This window comes from Polyodon spathula, chromosome 12 (assembly GCF_017654505.1).
Source record: "Polyodon spathula isolate WHYD16114869_AA chromosome 12, ASM1765450v1, whole genome shotgun sequence".
Taxonomy (NCBI): domain Eukaryota; kingdom Metazoa; phylum Chordata; class Actinopteri; order Acipenseriformes; family Polyodontidae; genus Polyodon; species Polyodon spathula.
Window position 1 is genome coordinate 4,869,322 of NC_054545.1, and position 15,524 is coordinate 4,884,845.

General features: G+C 40.6%; 1 protein-coding gene across 2 annotated transcripts; it reads right to left on the reverse strand.

Moving 5' to 3' along the window:
• Positions 1 to 697: 697 nt before the first annotated feature.
• Positions 698 to 11,747, reverse strand: LOC121324802 (bone morphogenetic protein 4-like). Of its 2 annotated transcripts, none has more exons than XM_041266987.1 (4): positions 11,440 to 11,747; positions 5,706 to 5,828; positions 4,504 to 4,669; positions 698 to 1,621 (listed from the first exon to the last, which is right to left on the reverse strand). In XM_041266987.1, exons 2-4 carry the CDS (start codon positions 5,736 to 5,738, stop codon positions 780 to 782), a joined length of 1,041 nt encoding a protein of 346 aa, XP_041122921.1. In that variant the 5' UTR covers positions 5,739 to 5,828; positions 11,440 to 11,747; the 3' UTR covers positions 698 to 779. The 2 variants fall into 2 exon arrangements, with proteins under 2 accessions (XP_041122921.1, XP_041122920.1); XM_041266986.1 differs by having other exon boundaries at positions 4,504 to 4,868.
• Between the last annotated feature and the right edge of the window lie 3,777 nt (positions 11,748 to 15,524).

The following is a 15,524-nucleotide window of genomic DNA, read 5'->3' on the forward strand; positions in this document are numbered from 1 at the left end:
TTTCCAAGATTAGTGCCAATATGGGTGTGCGAAGCACACATTGGCAAAGGATTTGTTAATAAGAACAGTCTCGAGCTGGTCTAACTGACACATCAACACAAAAAAAATAAATAAATAAAAACACCTGTGCCATTATTGGAGGAAATCTTCTAATTTTATCTCAGTTATGACTTTATCAAAAAAAGCAATTTTTGACAGTTTTCCTTATCAAGCTAGTCTATTTTTTCAGAATATTTACAGACATTTACTTAAAAAAACACACTGCTATGTTTCCTGAAATTCTACTGTTTTAACAGTGATTTGCAAGCTTGATGTAGTTTGTATTTCAGGTAATTAATTTACAAGTTTTCCCCCCTTTGTAACTTTGTAATTACCTGGAGCAAAATCTTAGTGACCTTGCCCATTTTTGTATTAAATCTTTGTGTTCAGACCTGCTCAAGTTTGGAAGGACTTTTTTTTATTTTACTTCCATAACATATATATAGGAAAACAATAAATATCACCAGTATATTAACATTACTTATTTTTTTTTAACTATATTCTTATTTTTTCTTAAAAAACGTATACAATTCTAATATACATTTAAAAAGACGATGTACAGTTTTTATTTATTTATTTATGTTTAAAATAAGAACTCATTTTTATTTTTAATATGTAGTTATAAATATATATATATATATTTTTTTTTTGTCAAAATATATGATCATATTGTCAAAAAAACAAACAAACATCAGCACATCATAAATAAGGGTCCAAGTGAAGGATCTAGGTGTTAAGTCTCAGCGGCAGCCACAGCCCTCCACCACCATCTCCTGATAGTTCTTGAGAACCACCTTGTCGTGCTCATCGAGGTACAGCATGGAGATTGCACTGAGCTCCGTGGGCACACAGCACGCCCTGGGGATTTCAGCATTCACTGAGTTCACCAGAGTCTGCACGATCGCGTGGTTGGTGGAGTTCAGGTGGTCCGCCAGGGGGAAGGGGCAATCCCCGTGGCAGAAATAAGCCTGGTAGCCAGGGGGCGCCACTATCCAGTCATTCCAGCCCACGTCGCTGAAATCCACGTACAGTTCGTGTCGCCGGCAGTTCCGGTTTTTCTTGCGGCCCCGCGGCCTGGGGCTGCGTTTGGTCCGCCGAGTCAGCGGGTGGCCCTTGCCATCGTGGCTGAACGTGACCAGCAGGGGGCGTAGCTGCGACCAACCCTCAGCGGCGCCTGGGTGCAGCGAGCGGCTGATGCGCACGTGCCGGCCCTGCTGCGTGGGGGTGCTGTTGAGGTGCAGCACCTCCAGGGCCAGGCCGTGGTTGGGCAGTCTGTCTCGTGTCCAGCGCAGGACCGCGGGGCTCACGTCAAAGCTCTCCCAACGTGTGGCATTGTGGTGGACCAGACGCGTGTCCAGGAGCCGCGTGATGAGCTGCCCTGTGCCCGTCTGGGGGGGCTTGAGGATCTCGTAGACGTTGATTCGATGGAAGCCCCCCTCTTCCCCGCCCAGCCCTGCCCCCTCGATCTGCTGGCGGTACAGCCGGAGTTCTGCTGATGATAGAATCTCGTCCTCTGGGATGCTGCTCAGGTTGAAGAGGAAGCGCAGTGGAGCTGTCGAGTCCAGCACACGCTCCAGGTGCTCTGTGTGAGGGAGCAAGGAGAGATCAGTCCGGGGTTCAACAGCAACAAACAGGCACATTCTCTTTACATTAATAGTGCAGTTACTACATTTGCAACACATGCGTGCTAAATAATACCTTTAAAATGAATAACAAAATAAAATAAACAATAAAACTAATAATATATTAAAAAGGAAGCAACCTTAGCCCCAGTCTAAGTGCATGCATTTGATGCAGCTAATATTCCAAACACAGCATTTTAACCCCATCAGAAACAGCTGCCTTTTTGGTGTGCCGTTGAAACTCGCTACATCAGCTATACAATGGAACAACTGTAGCCTCTTATGTATTTTTTAAGTATTTTTTTAAAGATTTTTTTTTAAACCATATATTTGAAGCCAACTCGTGTAATATAAATTACATGTTTGACGGCTACATTTACATTCCATGTGCAGCAGCTGCTAGCACTTAGAGAACACCACCCCAGCACTATAACCCTAATCCCATCCTTTAAGATAAAGAAACACATGGAGCCCAGTTTACCTCCCATATCCCTTCAGAAAAGCCTCAGACTGTAAAATAAATTACACAGCACAGTTTTCTAAAACAAAAACAAAACTTGACGGCACAACATTCAATAAATAACTCCAGCATGTCGTAGTTTATTTTCCCAGTTCTGTTACATTAAGTTAATCTTTTGTTTGCTTACTTTGCACTGGGGCAAAAGCTTAGCAGTTCATGTCTGCAATAAGTGAATGGTGTTTCACACTGCAGCATGACTACATATTGAATGTTGAACTATCTTTAAGGGAAAATTATTTATGATTCACATGCAGTTACAGATTTTAGTTTTCATAACCTTGGCACACAAATTATCTTAATTATCTTAGTAGTGGCAGTGCAGTTTGTTTCCTTATATACCCCATAACTGTGTGCATAGTCACGGACAGTCGTGTTTATTTTCTGATCGGTTAAAAGAGAAATTTAAACAGGAACCTGACCAACACTTGAACCAACACAGTGAGCACCACAGCAACCGGTCCATATCAGCAGCTGTGAACTCTGCTTTGTTACTGTCTGAACTGGATCCTATTGTTTCACTATAACTGGTGTGCTTCTTATATGCACTGACAGGCTCTTGTTGAGAACAAAGGGACATTAAATGTGTTTTACAGTCTGTGTTATATTTTCCCCCACAGGAGTGTGTATGATACAGGTTTAAATGTCATCAGCATGACATGTCATAACCCCGCTATTTTACACTAAATTACTTGAGAATTATGATTATTTTTTTTATTCCCTTATGTTGTTGCTAGTTGTAAATCTAAGAATGGCCTAATTTTCCAGTGCATTCCTTTTAGCCAAGAAGAGATTACTTGTATTAAATCAACAGCGACAGATTTTAGGTGTGATTTCCCAGTGAAATGATAATATTTGCTCTTAACCCAAAACATTTTGAATGTAAATCTGAGACACTTGGGAGATTTGGATCCTGCTCAGCAAATGAAGGGTGGTCTGCCTGCATTTCTAGACACTCTCCTATCTGTTAGACACACTCCATTAAAACTAATGCACAGCCCTTTCCTCCCAGGAGAATTCGCATGGTGCTCTCCCTCTCTCTCTTGCTCCGCTGGCCTTGTCCCCAAACTACACTTTGTGTTCTAATGCCTAGACACAACAGAATTAGCTTTTCCCCAGACAAATAAATGCATGCATTTATTAAACAGCACTGAAAACAACTTTGTTAGCTTACCATCTTACCTCGTTGGTGGTGTGCAGCTGTATGACATTAAAAATAATGACCAGAGTACCTAGATATTACACCAGCGCACGTTTGGAATCCATATGCACTGAATAGGGATTTGAGGGTAATTAAAATACCAATTTGCTATGGGAGTTGGGCTGGTGGTAACCCTAAACGTCACCATAACAACGAGAGTCGCTTTACCTGGGACAGGTAAACAGACGCACAGCGACCCCACTCAGCTTACAAAGCTGAGCCAGTTCCACGTTCCTCAGAATTTGTGTTTACAAGTAACCGCTGCTGTTGTACACAAAAGGGAACCCATCTATGGGGTGGTTTGAAAGCATCTCGCCATGGCTTCTCCGGATCAGGTAACGGTTACATTCTAAGTACTCCGCGTTATTAATAATAATGCCAGCATATCCATTCACCCAAACACACAATTCCATCGTTCAGTCTGGCATCTAAAACAAATACCACACAGGTACTTTTTTTCCTAATATATAAACACGCTAGACCCCGGCTAAATTATACAGTAACTGCACGACTCTGAACACGTTCTTGTCGACTTTCTCTATAGTTGTAAGTCTCGAAAACGGTCTAAAGATTTAATCGCACTAGAGTCAAACTTCCTGTCACCGGCACTATCGCTCACATTAACATACAATGACCACACACAGAAATGAGCTTGAAGAATATATACAATTGATGCAATAAAATGAATAAACCAACAGGCATTCAATTACCGATCAAGTTGATATAAAAGGTATGCTGCACTGTATGCATTTCTTTACCACATAAGAACTAAGTTATGGATTTTGCATTTTATTCAGGAGCGATCAAACCAAAGCGGCATGTCGCTCGGAAAGCTCAGCCAGTAGAATGCTGTCCTAAACAGCACGACGCGTGAAGCAAGCCTAACAGCCATGTAATAATACTCATATAAAGTGAACACAGACTTACGCGCTCCAGAGTGGAGGGGAAACACAACACAGTAATCTAAATGTAAGTATTTATTCACAAACACATGATTTACCAGCGACATAGCCACACACGTATTATTACATTTTTAACACCAAGACCGATTACGGATGCAGGCTATACTGTACACAGCACCTTTAAAGCCTTTTTTTTTCTAATCGTGCATTTTGAAATATTACCTTCGTGGTGGAATCCTCTCACTGTGTTTGCTCGGCTGGCAGACTTCTCTGGATACTCGAACGTCGTGCCGTGTTCTCCTGCCTCCTCCGTCTCTCCAGACTGAAGACGATAGAGATCCAGCATATACCGGGGCACGACGGCTGAGTGGCTGGGCCTGGGCCGTCTCTGCAGGCCAAACATGTGCAACAAAGTAGCCTCGAAGTCCTGTAACAGTTCATGGCTTTGCCCAGAGCGACTACCCTGCGGCTCTGACGCTTTTATTTTAGCTTCCTCTGGTATTAGACTAGCATGGCTGCTTTCCCCTAGAAGGACTCGGCATAATAGAATTACCATCAGCATTCGATTACCAGGAATCATGGTGTCTCTGGGTGAGGTCGAGAGAGGGAGAGAAAGATAACGAGTCCCGATTAAAACCATTTAATCTTCCTTAAAGTACAAACATATTTCCAGTAATGCAGCTGAGATACGATTCCCTCTAAAACGTCTTGGCTTTCAATAATTACTTGGTCCAACTGGTTTACAGTTAAATAGCCCATAATCAGATAGCTCCCATCCTGTTAGCCTTTTCTGTCTGCTTACTATCTTAGTAATTATCTCAGGCTGGTTTCTCAAAGACTAAACTGCTGGGTTTTTTTTTGTTTGTTTGTTTGTTTTAAAAAATCAGTTTAAAATGGAATTCAAAGGCCCTCATAAATCCTCCCTCCCATCCTGCCCCGGTGATCAAAACTGAAGTGGGAATAAAATGTTAAGGCTGACAGACAAAGGTTGAAAACGTGTCTGTGAACTGCATCAAACAGAAATCCTGCGCTCTCTGAGCTATCCCCTTGATCTACGTATCGGATCCGAAACGATTGAAATGCTTTCCAACACCATCCTGTATTTAATGTATTTGCATTATTTTTTTTTTATTATTATTTTTTTTTACTATTTGTATTTAAGTTACCATGCCCTGTATTTCACTGTATTTAATGTATTATGCATTGTTCGTCACTATCTTGTAAAACGCTTTGTGATGGTGGTCCTATGAAAGGCGCTATATAAAATACATATTGATTGTTTGATTGATTTACCAAGTAACTCAACAACTAATAATAATAATAATAATAATAATAATAATAATAATAATAATAATAATAATAACGTACCGCCTAACCTTGATTTAACAGGATTCTGTGAAAAAATAAAAATACAAATTACTCACAGACAGAAAATAGAGCATGTGAAAACAGTCCATGTTTCTCGGCAGCCGAAGTTGGACACGTTTCTCTAGGAAAGATTAGGTGCTGACGAAGGGTTGCTGGCGAGCGCTGGAGCGAACCTGTTCCTGCATGAAACCAAAATGTGAATAGAATGAGATCTCTCAGAGAGACAAGCGCACTGTCATCTTTCCAGACACAGTCTTCAAATGACAACTCATTCCCACCAGCAGCCTCTCCTGCTCCCGTCAGTGCGGTGCGGCACTGGAAACACATTGTGCGCTTCGGCATTGTGATCAGTACTATTGTTCCAAGAGTTCCACCGGCTCTTCCAGGTTAAGAGGCTGCATCGAGTACCTCCGCAGCCGCTTTTTAACGTTGAACTATTCGTGCCTAATGCATTACAGTGCAAACAAACTGTATATTTTCAGCTCACTAATTATTTACACCTGCTATTAAAAAAAATCCGTGTTATGTCGCTTTGCACCCGCCCTTCGTTTGCAAGGTAATTGCCCACCGCCCCTGCTTATACTATGTATTCATACAGGTAGCCATTTTTACAGTGCTTGTCTGGGATTTACCTTGTTTACCTGCTCTGCGCTATGCTTTTACTGCTTGTTGCAGATTTTCTGATTTCTACTATTGGCTTCACCACACTCCTTATGTCAAAGGTCAATTAAGTACATTTACCCGCAACTGCAGCCTTTTACTGAAATATGCGGAGAAGTTAGTACTCGGGGAGAGAGTGTAGCGAGCCTGCAGCCAGGCAGCGCACAACAACAAACTCAGGTGCATGGCTATGTATAATGTGTCTTTTTAATGACTTGAGATCAGGGAGAGAATTCTTCAAAGCCCGGCCTCCTGGCTTGAACTGCGCTGTAGTGAACACTTAAGGGAGGGAGGAAAAAAAAAAAAAAAAACACTTCCTGGATAAAGCTTTCTATGTAATATTAACCCAGTTTTGTTTCGGTCTTGGAACTTCATCTGTACCCACGTGCTTTACTGGACAGAATGATCTAGTGCAGTAGTTAATGACTGACTACTGTCTTGCAATTATGTGACAATCGCATGCTCTAAATATACTTTGAGCAGATTTGTGTTTTCTCAAGAAAAAGCATGTTTGTGCATCCTTCATTACTTCCCCAGCACGTCTAATCAATCATATAAAAAATGTATATTTTTAACATATCAGCTTTTTAGGCTATTCATAAAAGGTTAGACTACATAATACAACATAAACGGGTGCTAAACTAGCAAGACGCCCAGTTGTGACTGAACACATTCAGAGAATTCTGGGATTTACAGTAAAACCAGCATATTATTAATACAATTCTAAAAATAAAAAAATAAAAAAATAAAGATATTGGGTAGCTATTGCTTTAACTTACAAAAGGCTCTATGGCCATTTTAGAATGTGCTGTTTTACGGAAGCCTTGTTATACAGGCAATGCAGAATAATATGAACTGTGTGCCATCATCCCAAAGTAATGGGCTTTTTTTTAAATCTATCGTTCTTTTTTTATTGTTTAAAAAAATGTTACAAGAAGTCACGGTCAATGCAATATGCAAACAGATCGAGATATTTTCCCCGAAGTGAAAATTGCACTTTTTGCAATTTTGCATTTTTGTGAAAGCAAAACAAAACCGTTATGTAACAAAGCTATTAACAATCAGCCTGTTTTATTTATAGACTTAAATGTATGCCTGACTTAGATTTGTAACTTTAACACGATTAATGTCTGATGTTGTAAATTGCATTGTGTGCAAAGACCCGGTCCTTGGGCTTAGTGGATTTTGAGTAAATATACTCACTTTTATTAATTTAAATATTATTAATCTTATTTGCTTTTGTATTTCAACTTAAATGTAATATTCTGTTTTGCTTAGGGATGTTGTACTGAGCAAACTGATTCATGACGTCACACTAAAAAAGACTATGACATCACAAGGAGAGTTCTAGAGTGCAGACAGGCAGTCTTTTTTCTAAAAACATTACAACCCATTTTCATATTAGCAGTTTACAAAAAAAAAGGTAAATAAATCTGTCCTTTGTCTCAAACAATACCCTGTGCTGAATCTAGGTGGCGCAATTCATTAGCCTTTCAATTCTGGAGTTCAGTGGACTCAACTTGTCCACGTCCCGTAACCACCAAGCAATTCAACACAACAGTTTTTGTCTGGGACTCTACAACATGCCAGGATTATTGAGGTTCATAGTTAAAAGAATTTAACACATACTAAAATCTCCATGATTTTGAAGCCCATAAACATTTGATCCCTCACAAGCACTGACCAAGCAGGCATATTACAGTCTTGCTAGCCGGTGCTCACAACCTTCGGGTCCATTCCCTGGTGGCAGTAGTTCTTGAATTGCACCCCCTACGTGTCAATCACTTACTGGAGCACCGCCCACACTTTTAATCAGGTCCCGCCCATTCATTGTTGGCACTAGAGATGTTGAGCTCTAAATAACCATTCCGCACTGCGTCACACACACACACACACACACACACACACACACACACACACACACACACACACACACACACACACACACACACACACACACACGGGCAGGGAGTATGAACTGTGTTAGCCAGGCTGTGTTTAGAATCCATCCACAACAGCATAACCAGGATTGTAGGAGGTTTAAAGGGTCTTTATTACCCACTTGGGACACTCAATACTTATGTAGCAAATTCTACTCTAACTCGGGTAATCCCTTGGGCACCATTTCTAAAACTATTACAAGAAGGCGATTTGTTATTCGGACAAGGATAGAAGATTTGTGCTGAAACGTGGTATTCATTTTCACCTCTGAAACGCACACACTCAGACACACAGTATCGAATGTACCACATTTCTTTAGTTTGTGTGGTTTACACTGAGATGTAAAGTAAGCCCTGGAGAAAACAGGCTCTGTCAGTAATCTGGGTTACCTGATTAAATCATGAAATGTTTTCTCCAAAAAACATAAAATATCCTTTCACTTACTGTCTTGCTTGTTGCTGCAGAGCCAACTCTGCGTCTTGTTTGAATTACTGTTCATGTGGTCACCTCATTAATATCACAGAGAACAAACACCAATTACGTATTACAACGGAAGCCACTTTCCTTACAAATGCAAGAATATGTACTGCCAGTGCCAGTTCTCTTCTTAACTGCATGACCCCATGGGTCTGTATGAAATGTGCTTCTAATACAATACAAATCACATCGTTATTATGAATAGAATGTCACATGTTGCCTTGTGAACTGTGATTACACTGTGAATAGACAGAAAATACACAATTAATGAACATTAATTACAAGTGCCCCCAAACTTTCTTAATATTATTACTGTAGTTGCATAGTAACTACGAACCCACCTGTCTAATTAAGCTTGTTGTGTTATTCCTAATTTTGTTATCGATACTGTAAAAATGTAAATTAATAAAATAAATATCCCACTCGTAGAACAAATCCTATAGGTCAATATCTATAGATTTCTATAACTTACAGATCTGTAAAACTGGTGAGAAATAGAATTACTGTAATGTTCTTTAGATTTCAATAGTTTCTTTTTTAAGGGACGAGTGTGAAAATATCATCACACTTGCGGCTAAATAGCGGTTTCTACCACCATCCACACCCTATGCAAGCTTAGGAATAGGTGTTACACATCAATAAGAATTTTGGTTTGGCACCAGCATTGATTGGTTAGCTGGAAAATTTGAATTGCTCTCTAAGGATGAGCTTAGTGTGTTAACCACCTCGGAATACCATCTATCCCTGCCTTGGCCATCTGATCATAAATCGTAAATCAACTTTACAGGATACAGTTTAAATGCTTAATACGGATGCAGATATAATGCCAAACTTTAATACATTTTCTTTTATATGTGGATATTTTTAAAAGTTACACAGCTACGCAGGGTAACATTGCTTTAATTGCAAGCTATCATTTGATTTGAAGAGTATTAAGGAATGAACTGTGCATGTGATTTGATAGTTTGATCTCCAGGGTCTTGCGTATATCTCGTACAGAAATTGAAGGAATCCATTAACAATCCGACCACTGTTTTTTATTTTATTTTATTTTTAAATCAAGGGTAATATCAATACCTCTTTAAGAAAATTCCTTTTATTTGTAGACTTGAAAATGCAGCCTGTAAGTACAAATCTCCCACTCTCCTTATTTTTTGTTTCTGCATACAATTGATTTGTTTTTTTTTGTTACCTTTAGTTATACCGCATACAAAAGGAAAGTAAACAACATATTTCTGGTTTGGCACTGTCACGCACGGCCCGGGTGATTTACAAAGTATTGTTTCGGTGCTCTCAGTAACTGCTTCAGCTGCAAACTGAGGAACATATCTTTTCATCTTTTTTATTTTTTTTATTTTTAGATTCTTGAGGCACTGAATTGAAGCCAGAGCACAACCTTGTCTGTTTTATACTTAGCGGGGAGGCGAGTTTAGTAAATTAAGAACAGCACCCCTTTCTCCGCGGACAATCTTAGTGCCAGCATCGCCTTCCCCGGACCCGCTTGAATTATAGCTGTGTAAACCACCCTATGCCTTCTATGTATAACTCCCGTGTTTAACATGGTTGCAAATAGCTGAATTTGATATACTGTACACAAAAAAACACATATCCAGTACACTATCGTTGATGAATAGCATTATCCTATCTATCTATCTATCTATCTATCTATCTATCTAACATTCTGTCCAAGTAAAAACATAATTTAATGTTTTGAAACTACCGCACAGTTTCATAACATCGCATATACCAAACAACATCAATTTAATCGAGATTACCTGTAGACAATCTAATGCCGACGCACCTCAAAACTCAGAGCTGATAAACAACAGCGCGTTGAACACCTGTGTGCTGCCTGGGTCTCATCTTTAGACAGCATAAGGATACTGTTTGGCGTACGCCTTTGTTTTATAGCCTACCCTCTTCGAACTGGCATTAACATGTCTCGATTTAGGTCCAAATGAACAGCACACTCCATGATCTATCAGTCACTGGGCAGGTATCAGATAATCTTTCTTAACATTACGTGTTAGCAAGCTTAAGAAACGCCACCCTGCAGATGTTATTACTAGGATGCGACTTTGAGTAAAACCCGGAGGCCGCAGGTAAACGCGCGGCATTAAGGTCACACACCTGGGCTGGGGCACACCAGGCAGGTGCTTAAGAGCAGATAGCCCCCAGTGTAGCAACGCACAGTCAGACCAGAGACGCCATCGAGTCCTCCCAGACCCGGCACTGTATATAACCCGAGCAGGCTCTCCGAAAAATCCTGTGTACTTATGAATATGAGTATGAACAATAGGAAATTAATGTTCAGACAAATGTATGAAATGTAATAAGTATATGTTTCAACTTTAAATAAAATCGCGTTGGGGTCAGTTAGTATTATTATTTTGGTTAGGTTGTTTGTTAATTAAGTCAACTCTAACCCTCTCGCACCGAAGCACACAAATTAATCACGTTGAATTGTAAAGGTTGCTTATTCTGCATGCGTTTCATCGATTAGTATTATTGTTTTAAATAAAACGACAATTACGTGAAGCACCCAAATGAAACATTCACTTGAAACAGCATACAGATAATTAATTAAATATGAAATAACGGCATCATAGTATACAAAAAAGTGTTTTTGGAAACTAATTCAAATAAACGTACACATACAATCCCAATACACCGCGAATCCAATAATAATGTAAGTAGGAAACTCGCTCTTACCATTGGAGAGAAGTCCAGCTATTATCCGCAGCTAAACGTTTTAGAAAAATAAAAGCAATAATATTTACAGGAAAAAAACAACAAAGCCCACAATGACGTCTCAAGCCCGAAGGATGCAGCCCATAATAAGAATCGAACATGCCAGCAAATTGAACAAAACAACTCCTTTAATTCCTCAAAGAGAGCGGTTGATTAAGCCAGAGGAGCAAGCGGTCTGCCTTTCCAGTATAGCGGTAACAACTGTACCCTGCGCACGACAGACTCGCTGACTGCTCTCGCAGCGCTTGCTACTCTCGGGCTTTATGTGTCCGCCCAATTTAGACAATTTGGAGGAATGCTTTTCTTCTTGTTACGTCACTGCTATAGCACATTCATAAAAAAAAATCTAGCCCCCTCCCTCTCTCTCTCTCTCTCTCTCTCTCTCTCTCTCTCTCTCTCTCTCTCTCTCTCAGCAAGCGTATTTTTTGTTATCAAGGTGGTACTAGGGTTAAAATAAACTTTTTTTTAATCGTTTCCCTTTGTAATAGTTAACTAAAACATGTTTTGCTTTCGTTATGGGGTGTTGGGACTTGGACTTTAACTGTACATGTGTCGGAAAACGGATACGTGACAGTTTCAGTACTTGGTCATAAACAGGTAAAGTCGGCAAAAGTCACTGGTATAACCTAACCTAACTACATACCTGTTTGGAAACATTGCAAATGACGTAGGGACGGTCCTGGAGTCCACGTGGCTGATCGAGCACAGCACAAGAAGAACAGGCTCAAGGTACACTTCTGTTCGTGAAATGATATTTCAAGTGCCCAGGGCCGAAACGACAAGTGCCCCCATCACTGGCAAAACCAAGTGCTTTACGCATAGAACCCAGCATCTAGATTTCTGAGATGGCTTTTACCTGCACACTGGATATTGACTAGGATACAGTGTCTAATGCTCTCTCACTTTTTGATGACTCCCTCCAGGTCTGGGCACTCCCTCTAGAGACTGCTTCTCAGCAGCTGTGGGGGAGCCTGTAGCTGATCCTGGTGCACCTCCTTCTGGTCTACCAGCACAAGGGGGCGCTTATGACCACTCCTATACAGGTCAAAGGCAGCACTGACAACCTTACATACAGGGTGTACAAGTTTTCTTTTATGTAACTGCATTGTTAAAGGATCAAGCCTTTATCTTCTACTCTGACACTATTTGCTTAAGTGTTGTGTTTCCATGGAAACTATTATCCAAGAGCTGCCCAGGGTATCATCTTCAGCTCTGTTGCCTGAACTGAGAAAGAACACAAAAACAGGTCTGTATACCTAATCTGGATACCTGGCCGGTTGGAAATACCCATATGGCAAAAGTGCCAGATTTTCTTAGCTCTTGATCCAATGCAAAGTTTGTTCTACACATTTTATTTTCTATATAGGGTACTTTCTGGTCTAGGAAAAAAACAAAAAAAACAGTGTCGGTTTTAGAGTTCATATTAATATTTTTGGATTATTTTGGATTTGTTTGTTTTTCCTTTTTCATGGACCACATTCTTACCAAAACTGGTTACATAACTGGGCTTTTAGGGTTCTTCTCAGCAGGATTATTGAGTTAAATTGTATTAAAACTAGCCCATTGTGAAAATACCTTGATACAACCAGTATTTTGCGCAAAGTGGCCTCAAAGAGAACGAAAGGTCTGGATCTTGTCGGTTTTCAGCCCAAGGTCACATGATGGGCCCGTGAAAAGCTCCATGAAGCTCCATGTTTTAAACAGGAAAAGCTCACAGGATCCTTAACACAGCTTGGCTGGGCATTTCTACTGTTTATTTACTTTGGTTGTGTGTTTATTAAGGAATACACTGTAACCTCAATGTAACATCAACATACTGCTCAGGGGTTAACAGGAAACTCCTGCTGTCAGCACGCTGTAACCTAGACTAGACTGCAGCTGCAGCTCCGCCCACTGAGCTGCTCCAACCCACTACTCTCTGCTCCATTACTATCTGAGTGACCCAGCTTTTTAATTTGACTGCTTTTGAGCTGGATTAACACAACAATGAAATATCGTACAGATCAGTGTCTAATTGCGAGGGTGGGGGGTGAGACGGGTTAATCATTAGTGCTACTAATTGATCCCGTTGTACAGATAAGCAATTGGTCCTGTAAATGCAGGGAAAATGAACTGTAAATGCAGGGAAAATGAACTGTAAATGCTACCAAACTGATAGCAAGACATAAACTTTGTACAGTAAGTTAGCTTTCTAGTTAAATATGGTGTCATTTCAGGAGGTGCAATACTTAAGCATTTGAGCTTAGTAAAATCTGGCCAACCATATGTTAAAATACCCAGGTCCAAAGTTACCATGTCAGGTCCAAAGTTACTGTGCCAGGACTCTTCAGACATGTTGAGAGAAAGGCAGGAAACACACAAGCAACAATTAAAAAATGAGTTGACTGCGACAGGTCATTTTCACCACCAAGCTGCCTTTAAATCCAAATGGTTTTCTTGAACTCTTCACATGAGTCTATGCTAAAAAAGTTGCTTGTTCTGTTTCATGGGCTCCTGGGTTAAGGATGTGTGTGATATTGTATTAGAATTTAGTCAGGACACTGACTACACACACACACACGCGCACACACACACACACACGCGCGCACACACACACACACACACACACACACACGCACGCACATGCACACACACGCACGCACGCACGAACGCACACACACACACACGCACACACACGCACGCACACACACACACACACACACACACACACACACACACACACCCTGCCGCAGGTGATCCTGGGAATGAAACGCTGTCATGGAATTTTTAACTCTTTCTGAACAGTGTGTTTGCAGTAAGGTTTACTGGCTGTTTGTTTCCATTATTAAACCTTATGCAAAGTACAGTAAAGCAAATATAAAAAAAAACAACAATTATTTTAATCTATTGTCGGGGTGCCACAAAGGCTGAATGCTGAATGCACCTGAATGCACCTTTTAATCCTCTCAACAGTATTTACTGTGTGCGCCACCTGCTATCCAGAGCACACTGTTTTTTGTATTCCTGCACACAAAATAATACAAAGGGTACATTATGCAAAGCTGCAGTTTAAACTTGCTGCTACTGTACACTTGATTTATGAACTCCTCAGAGTATAAAAAGATGCCACACATCTTCTGATTAAGCTACTTCTGAAGCATACCTCTGTGTCTAGAGAAAGTTGTCTGTTATGTAGCAACTTGTGTCTAGGACAGCAATCCTTAAATCAGAAGTGTTAATAACCTCCATGTAGGAGACAGGACGGTGGTATAAGTCCTTCTCTGAAGGACCACACGGCCACCAGCTCATACCTTGCTGGAGGCAGAGATTGAGTGGAAGAGTGGGAAAGAGTACTCCCGCTGAGCACCTGGCTTCTTTTGGAGGAGGTCCCCCATTCAAGTGATGACCAGACTCAGCCATGCTTAGCTGCTGAGATCCTAAGAGATTACCCTTCATGGTGGTATGGCCGCAGGCTGCATTGCTGAGGACCTTCTTCACTGCTGATTAGCCAGGACAGAGGTATTCTGTGCTTGCTCTCAGGCTCTGGAACATGTCAGATTTTTTGTGTGTGTGTAGTGTAAGTCAGTTATAGTAGTATAGTAATATAACATGTCTAGAAATGACTGTGTAGAAAGTGTTTTGATGGGCTGAGAGAAATTAACTTTATAATTAAGAATTCAGGGCTGGTGAAGGTAGCAATCTCTCCACTTACAGTCAAAGTTCCTTATTAAAATATATTTTTGAAGAGGGGACAATTATCAAATCAGGGATAATTAGTAAACAAAGGGCTTATAGCCGGAGTACCAACACTTTTGTCAGGGGCAGTTTATGTGTCACATTTCATGTAATTATTAATTATTTTACTTACCTCCAATATTTTCCTGTTAGTGTAATTTATTCATATCCCTCCTTTCTGCCTACAACCTGGGCTCTCATCAAGTAATGTCTCCCATAGGAGAGGGTGGTGAAATTCCCACAGGCTGAATTCCAAGCTTGTACGGCTGGAGCCAAAATGCAGACCGTGCTGGTAAAGATCTTCTGCCAATGGAAATGAGAGCGCCGCTCCA

Bases quoted from the DNA above. Each gene is read 5' to 3' on its own strand.
- LOC121324802 (XM_041266986.1), bottom strand. From the start codon at position 4,861: ATGATTCCTGGTAATCGAATGCTGATGGTAATTCTATTATGCCGAGTC. The intron at 1,622-4,503 runs GTAATATTTCAA...TCCCTCACACAG, and splicing joins GAGAGGATTCCACCACGAAG to AGCACCTGGAGCGTGTGCTG.